General features: G+C 36.2%; 1 protein-coding gene across 1 annotated transcript in view; it reads right to left on the bottom strand.

Moving 5' to 3' along the window:
* The window catches only part of LAMA2 (laminin subunit alpha 2), a gene marked incomplete at its 5' end in the record, with an annotated part of 435223 nt that overhangs the window by 181410 nt on the left and 245644 nt on the right, over nucleotides 1-8169 (bottom strand). The window contains 2 exons of the mRNA XM_019630849.1: nucleotides 2235-2369; nucleotides 6413-6532. Of these exons, the coding sequence (XP_019486394.1) occupies nucleotides 2235-2369; nucleotides 6413-6532 (255 nt within the window). The remainder of the gene's footprint in view (nucleotides 1-2234; nucleotides 2370-6412; nucleotides 6533-8169) is intronic.

The following is an 8169-nucleotide window of genomic DNA, read 5'->3' as shown; positions in this document are numbered from 1 at the left end:
ATTCAAATTAGCATTGCCTTTGAGGGCAGTCACAAGCAAAGATGTAAAGGTATTCCAAGGATGTTTCACAATAATTTTGAAGTTATTCTTATGAAATTGTTCTCTGAACAATGTGGAAGCCATATTATGTTTATAAAGTTGAACAGCACTTCAATTTACAAAGGAGCTTTCACACATATATTTTCATTTAAATCAATCTTCACGATGATTATGTAGGTAAACAACATGTGGTCCAGAAACAAACTGCAAATTCCCTGTCCAAGTGGTATAGCGAGGTAGGAATCACCAAAAGAAATCTTTTTATTTTTCTTCTTCTTTTCATTGTACCATTCCCCCTTTGAAGAGATTTATATTCGTTATTTTAAAGATGTATTTTAGTTTTGACCTGGTGCTATGACATGCCTCATGTACCATACTTAATGAAATGTCTCAAATCTTATTTACATAAGAAGATACATAAAATTCCTTATAAATAAATCAATATAAGGCTATATAACTACTTATTCCATTATACTAATATTAGCTACATCAACTGACATTGACTACCTCCAGGCACTGTGATAAATCCTTTACATTCATAGCTCATTTAGTCTTCACACGATTCTTAGGTTGCAGGTGGAGGAGATAATAAAATACCTAACTGGTATTCTGTGGGAACTGACCCATCTGAATAATGAGAAAGAATTCTTGCTGTAGGACTAGATCGGGTTCTGGAGTTCCCTTCCATGTCAGCCTTTGGTTGCTGCATTGTGGGGAGGGCTATGGGGACTGCAGGAGAGGAGCAAGTATGGTGACAATCACTCGAGGGCTTGAGGATTTACCAGCTGAAGCTTAAAGCGGTTTTAACTGAGCAAGGTCTCAGCCCTAGAAAATGATAAGGTTGAGATTCGAACCCAGGCCAGTGTATCATCCATTCCACCTTTCCGTATATTATATTCTTCCTGTTAATACTTAATATTTGTAAAAATTAAATTGACTTCCAGAAGATAAAGATCTAGAAAATGTGCCAATTCTGAAGGTAGTGAACGGAATATCACAGAAAGTAAATTAAGCAGTTTAAAAAATATAATGATTGAATAATAGTGTATTATTGGAACAATCTATGGAAGCTTGTGTTGAAGGGAACAGTCTTCTACTTCCAAGTTTGCCATGCTCTATATAAAAACAATATTTCAAAACCTGATATAATCCTATCTTATGATCACCACAGTTAACAACTAGTAAAACTTCTTAAATCTCATTTACAAACGTTTTATAAATTACATACAAGTAAAATAATAATGTTAACCTAACTCAGTTTAAATTCCTCTAGCTGTTCAGAAGAGGTGCCAGGAAAATAAATCAGATATACTAAATGGGCCTTATGAAAACATTCTTATTCCCTGACTGCTCCATATTTTTACAAATCTTTTCATTTTTATCAGCTATCTCCCTTCAGCTGTGATTCCTATTCCTAAGTAATAACAGCAGCATCCTCTTGTTCCTATATCTTACACGGTGAGTAAAAGATAAGGAAATAGTTAAAGGTATGCATGAAAGTAAAACTGATTGGAGCAAAGGTAGCTCTGGGAGTGTTTTTTTGGTTAGTTAAGTGAGTTTTGGTTAGCTTAAGCAGGAACCTGCTTACCTCACAGGACAAACCAGAATAGCCCAAGGGACAATCACATCTTTCGATCAGGTGAGCTGCAGGAGTCACGGTTGTTACCTGTCCTTGTTCAGCTACCTCCATTGAAATTTCAGAAATACTGGAAACAGCAAGCATATATATATAGATTACCATACCAGGAAGTTAAGACCACCTAGCAAACAGTCAATCTTACGAGGAGAGTCTTCTCAGGCTTCTGTCAATAACCTGAAGCATATTCTATTGTTTTTAAGCTGTCTAAATTCCAGGGGCTCATGGGCCNTCCAGGTTGAGCTGTTGTTCAGCATCTTAGCTGTGGAGGGCAGTGTCACTGGCCCTCATATGTGGGATCCAAACCGGGGCCCTCTGGCATCCCAAGTGAGTTCTTAACCATCGCGCCACTCGGCCGGCCCCCAACTATCATTTTTTAATTGCTTTAAAAAATGTATACTATGACAAATGTCTTTTTCCTTTAAGTTTTATTTCACACACACACACACACACACACGCACACACCCTGAAGTTTAGCTGGCCTCTGCATATGGTATCCGTGCATGCGTAATGACAAATGAACACGTGGACCTTGTTCAAGAAACACTCAGGTAACTACCTGGCATATGGAGGTTTCAGGGTCACAGAGACTGCTGTGTCCATTACAGTTGCATGGGACACAGGTGCCCAGGGTTGGCCCAGGGGTGCGACCACCCAGCTCAGAACGCTGTCGATAAAATCCTGGTGTGCATGTCTGAAAGAAAAAGAAGCCAATTAGAACAGCTAACTTAGAAATCTTGCTTTAGCAATACTTGGGTTCTTCAGTGGTTAAGGACTTCTTTCCCCCTACCTGCAGTAAAGGCAACATCACTTACAAACACAAGTGCCAATTTTGATCCTTAACGTGTATTTCTGCCTGCTCCCTAGAACATATAGGCAGCATCCATGTCATCAGATTTTGCAAAGGAAAGCTATCATTTGCATATAACTCTCAGCCTGAAAAGCTTCAAATAGTCCTCTTTTTCCTGAGAAAGAGGTTTGGTTTAAAATAAATTTGTCATATGGACTAAAGAGAGAATTCTGATGTACTATACAACCTAAAATCTGCTTCTACCGTGCTTGATGGATAATGAGCAAGTGTCCAATGAGACTCAGCAAAAATTAAATAAAAAAGTGTCACAATTGCATTATTTATATTGAAATAATTTACAGACTATAAAAGTAAGAAATTCAAAATAATAAAAGCTCTCCATGTCTTGGGGATGTTAGGCCACTAATAAAATTTATCTTTCCCTGATCTATTTTTTTTTTCATTTTGCAATAAACATCTGAGAGCAAACAAAATTGCTAGCAAAGCTGACATATACAAAATCAAGAGTTCTATCTTCATTTGGGTTTATTATGTAAATGTACCGAAAAACATCTCAGAGTTTCTGGAAGGAAGCCCACAGCTCTCATTCTCTTTGGAGAGAAAATGAAAACAGTCTTGTGTTCTGGGCTCAGTCCTCTCTGTATGCAGAGCTGCTGCGTTTATCAGACACTGTTTGATTTATGAGTAAGAGGTAGGAGTTAGTTTTTCAATTACCACTGAAGATTATAAAGGGACTGTTTTATCATGGTGGCTAGGTAGAATTTTTTTCCACAGGATATCTTGTTCCCATTGTTGAAGGAAAAGTGATTGCTGAGTAAGCAAGGGGAAAATATTAGATTAAGAACTTCTCAGAGCCTCTGCATCCTTTTGGTTCTGAACTAGACCTTCCAGAGTGGAATATTCAAAGAAGTTCCTTCCAAAGAGGAAAAGATCAATAGTCAGCATTGTCCTTGTTTATTTTGATTTGGATAATGTAAAATTACCTCAATTAAGTACTTGAGTCTCTGTTTTTGTCATAGCCTATATGAAATGCTAATGAGACTTAATAATGTCCCAGCTTTGAGCAAACTGATAAAACTGAAAATAGTATTCAAAATATTTTGAGTCTCATATGTCTGATGGTGGACCTAATGAGAGATATTTTAATAAGTTTATTCATATTATTTAAAACCAAGGTTGATTTTTCTGTTGTTACCAAGCAAAGTCTGGAAATTATGGCTGAGGAATTCACTTAAACATCACTGAAGAAACAATCCAAGGTGTATTTAAAAATATTACAAAGTTGCATGCTGACTATAAAACAAAATTGGATTTTCTTTACATGGATTTCATCCCTGGATACCTACATAATTATTGTTATTTTACTGGTATATTTGTTTGGTGTGTGTGTGTGTGTGTGTGTGTGTGTGTATGTGAATAATCACACAAATTGAGAATTCCTAGCTCTATTTTATACCAAGCAAAAGTGTAAAACAAGTGTTAGAAGAAGAATAAAGTTAAGAAACAGCATTTTCATTGAAGAATCATGTGAAATTCAATGTTATAGACTGAAATTTGAAAGTGAGCGCTACAGGTGAAGTTTACTGTAACATGACTTCTATTACTGTGGCTCTTCCCTGGAAAGACTGGAAGATAAAGTAGAAAAGTGCCCCTAGTGGGAGTACAAGCTTGAGATCCAAGGAGCTCTGTGTAGAACCTTCTTGACCGATCTCACTGGTTCTCAACCCTGGCTGCATACAGAATCATCTGGCTCCACCCCCAGATATTTGGATTTAATTGGTGGAGAGTAGGGCCAAGGTTTACTTTAAAACTCTTAGCAGGGTCTATAAGAGTCAGACAATTATGTTTGTGAACTTGTTGCAACAATGTTGCTAACCTTTTTTGATACCAGAGGGATTATACATTATGAATTTGTACCAACAGAACAAACAGTTAACCAAGTTTACTACTTGGAAGTGCTGAAAAGGCTGCATGAAAAAGTTAGATGACCTGAACTTTTCGCCAACAATTCATGGCTCTTGCATCCCAAGAATGCACCAGGTCACACAGCACTGTCTGTGAGGGAGTTTTTAGCCAGTAAACAAATAACTGTATTGGANTTTTAGCCAGTAAACAAATAACTGTATTGGAACACCCTCCCTCTTCACCTGATCTGGCCCCCAATGACTTCTTTCTTTACCCTGAAGATAAAGGAAATATTGAAAGAAAGACATTTTGATGACATTCAGGACATCAAGGGTAATACGATGACAGCTCTGATAGCCACTCCAGAAAGAGTTCCAAAATTGCTTTGAATGGAGGACTAGGCGCTGGCATCAGTGCATAGCTTTCCAAGGGGAGTATTTCGAAGGTGACCATAGTGATATTCAGCAATGAGGTATGTAGCACTTTTTCTAGGATTAATTCGTGAACCTAATTGTCTGACTTTGTAAGCAACCAAGATTGAGAAATGCCTGCATGTTCCTCATTTTTTGTCTTTACAGACTCTGGTACTGTGACACGAATGAATATAGAAGCCTTGACTTTACAAGTTAGTTTTGTCTGAGGGATACAGGCAAGTCTCTTGGTGTACTGAAACACAGTTTTCTCGCCTCACAAATGAGCAGGTATATGGCTCTAGATAATTTTGAAGTTTCTTTCAGTTCTAACATGCTTGTTTAATTTTGTATCCTTATAGATTAAATTTCTAAGAGCTAAGTAAAAGACATTTCCACAATGCAAGGGTTAGAAATTTAAAATATACTCTTTAAAGGAATGGGACATATTTATTCTTCTTTAATCCCCTCATTTTCTGGAGCCTGTTTGTATTATTCCCCCCCCCCCTTTAAAAAACTGAGGGTGTTTTTCAATAGCAGATGTTTTACTTCTTAGTGAACTGGGGAAAAATTCATGAAAATGATTACACTTGAGTTGAGAACAAAAGAGGAAAGATAATAGCTACTTTTAAAAGTCCTGTCTAAAATCCATTCTGGAACAAAACGAAGACTTAAAGAAAAGCAAATAAGTAAACACTGTTCTAATCTTATCCCTTGTTTCTATCTCAAACTCTCTCAAAGTTCCCTTGTGCTGAAATGATTCATAGCTCAATTTTCTTCTGCTCTCTGTCCATATTTAATTTATTTTCATAATATGGTGTCTCATTAAAATGTTAGAATCAAATTCACACAAAAATGTGAGAGGGTGGGCAGAAGGGAATGGGAGACAAAGAATAACAAGCCAACACGCTCCAGGTGCAGAATTGTACAACATTCCCCCTTCTTCCTGCAGAGTTTAGAGATAAAAATAGATACTTGAGCTGTTGCCAATGAAAACACTATCTTGTATCTGTATATGGGTTTTGCAATCAGGAAATCCTGAGTTTCATTTCTGTTCCACCGCTTACTACATATGATTTTGTCCAGGTTTTGAATATTGTGGGCCTCAGTTTCCTCACCAGGAACATAAGGATATTGTGCAGCATAATGGTTGGATGTAAGAATATCTAGGTATTTTGAAACAGACACATCTAGGTTCAAATTGCAGTTTGGCTGTTTTCTAGCTGTGTGATCATGGGCGGGTTTCTTAACCTGCTTGGCCTTTCATTTCCTCTTCTGTAAAAGGGGGATAGTAGTACACACTCAAATGATGTTGGTGTAAGTGCCTTAGGGAGTGAGTTTGGCACTGTGTAGGATACAGTAAGCACCCAATAAATGGTAAATTTTGTTTTTTATAGGGTTCTTATAAAGATTCAATAAGATAATGCATGTTTAGTGCTTGGCATGTAATAAATCAACATGGGTATCTCTATCCTAGAAAACTTTTAAAAATATAGTTATGGAAGCTAGACTAAAACTAAAGGCAAAGACGATTGTTCTATATCACATTGGGAAACAAAATTATAATCTATGCCACTTACCCATACCACATTCCTCAATATTTTTATGTACCTGAAAACAGAATCTTAGGGTCTTCCATGTGCAACGGAAGCGGTAAAGTGTGTCCTGAGAGGTGTGCATGCGTAAGAAGGAAAGTCTGCATTCACTATTTTGTCTTTTGAGTTTTTTAAGCTGATCATAGGTATACATTGGGGATTTAAAATATATATATATATATTTTTACTAGACACAAGTGATAGCTTCAGAGTGATGACTCAGTAGACACCAACATTTCAACTGTGAGCCAGAAGTCCTATCAAAACCTGGCAGAGAGGAGAAAGAGGCTGAAATGATTGAAATATGTCTTAGATATCATCATCTTATTGCAGAAAACCATGTAATCATTGCTAAATATTTTCCATTTCTGCATACAACCTAACCTGAACTTGGGACAGTTTAGGCAGCACTGTTAACTGAGAGAATGATGAGGAGCAGATGAGGTAAAGTATGTTAAACTCAATGGCTCCCACACCAATAAATGTGGTAAGGAAATTGTGTCCTTTACTTGACTTCTAAAGGTAATATGGTCTCTACTTCAAATCATAAATTATAACAAGTAGGCATTTCTAGAACTAACAGTTTCTTTTTTTATTAAATGTATTGGGGTGACATTGATTAATAAGATCATATAGGTTTCAAGTATATAATTCTGTAATAGCTCATCTGTATATTGCATTGTGTGTTCACCACTTAAAGTCAAATCTCCTTATGTCACCATCTATTTGACCCCCTTTACCCTTTTCTACCTCCCCCACCCCCTTTCCCTCTGGTAATCACTATATTGCCATCTGTGTCTATGAGTTTTTGTTTGTCTTGTTTATTTGTTGCTTTCAGTTTTATATCCCACATATGAGCAAAACTTGCATTTTTAATGAACAGGACTACAATGTCATAACACTACAGGTAAGAGGCAAAGGCTAAGTGTCTTCACAACTGGCTATATTTCAGTGGCAGCTAACACTAAATTTTCCTTATTTGCACCACATATGGGATAAAAACATGAAATAAATAGCTTGTAATTGCAGATGTCTCTAGAATACCACAGATTTGGTGAAAATATTATAAAGGCATTGCTTTGTGTAATCATGACCCAAAGCATATGTTACTGGAATGGGATGTATTATTTCAAAACTGTCCTTAGCTCTTGCTTTGATGATTAGAGTTTATGCCTGGTTAATTATATTTTAGAATCAAGATGAATTATAAATAAGATATAGAATAGATAAGAGGCAACAGGTTGTGGAGTACACCTTAGGCACCTGATTATGAGAGGCAGGCCTTTATCCTCATAATCTTTCCACTAAGATATTACTGTAATTATGATCTATAAATAGGAGCTTAAGTGAAATGAATGAGAAATAGGTGAAGCCACCAAGGCAGATGATAGTTTGTATGTATTCCCAGTTTGTCTTGATTTTCTTCATTTATCATTTGCTTCATTTGTACTAATTTATATTTTCATATAATGACAGAAAATTACTAAGATTAATGGGAAAGCATATTTTAGAATATATTACTGATCACAATAAGGAGAGTTTTAACATTTAAAATCTGGAATGGAAAGACTACATTAAAATAATTTGTTACTCCACTAACATTATTGTTCATAAATGAACAGTAGCATTATTTCAAATAAATGCAAAAAAATATAAAACAGTAGAAACTTTCTCTTCAGGATATGTAAAGGTCAATCTTGACTACTTACTGAATACCTTCTATAACAAAATAATATTGCAGAATCGGACAATTTTAGAACTTCAGAAGCCAAA

The sequence above is a fragment of the Hipposideros armiger genome, unplaced genomic scaffold, assembly GCF_001890085.2.
Source record: "Hipposideros armiger isolate ML-2016 unplaced genomic scaffold, ASM189008v1 scaffold_957, whole genome shotgun sequence".
In the NCBI taxonomy this organism is placed as follows: Eukaryota; Metazoa; Chordata; class Mammalia; order Chiroptera; family Hipposideridae; genus Hipposideros; species Hipposideros armiger.
This window is presented reverse-complemented; position numbering and strand designations above follow the sequence as displayed.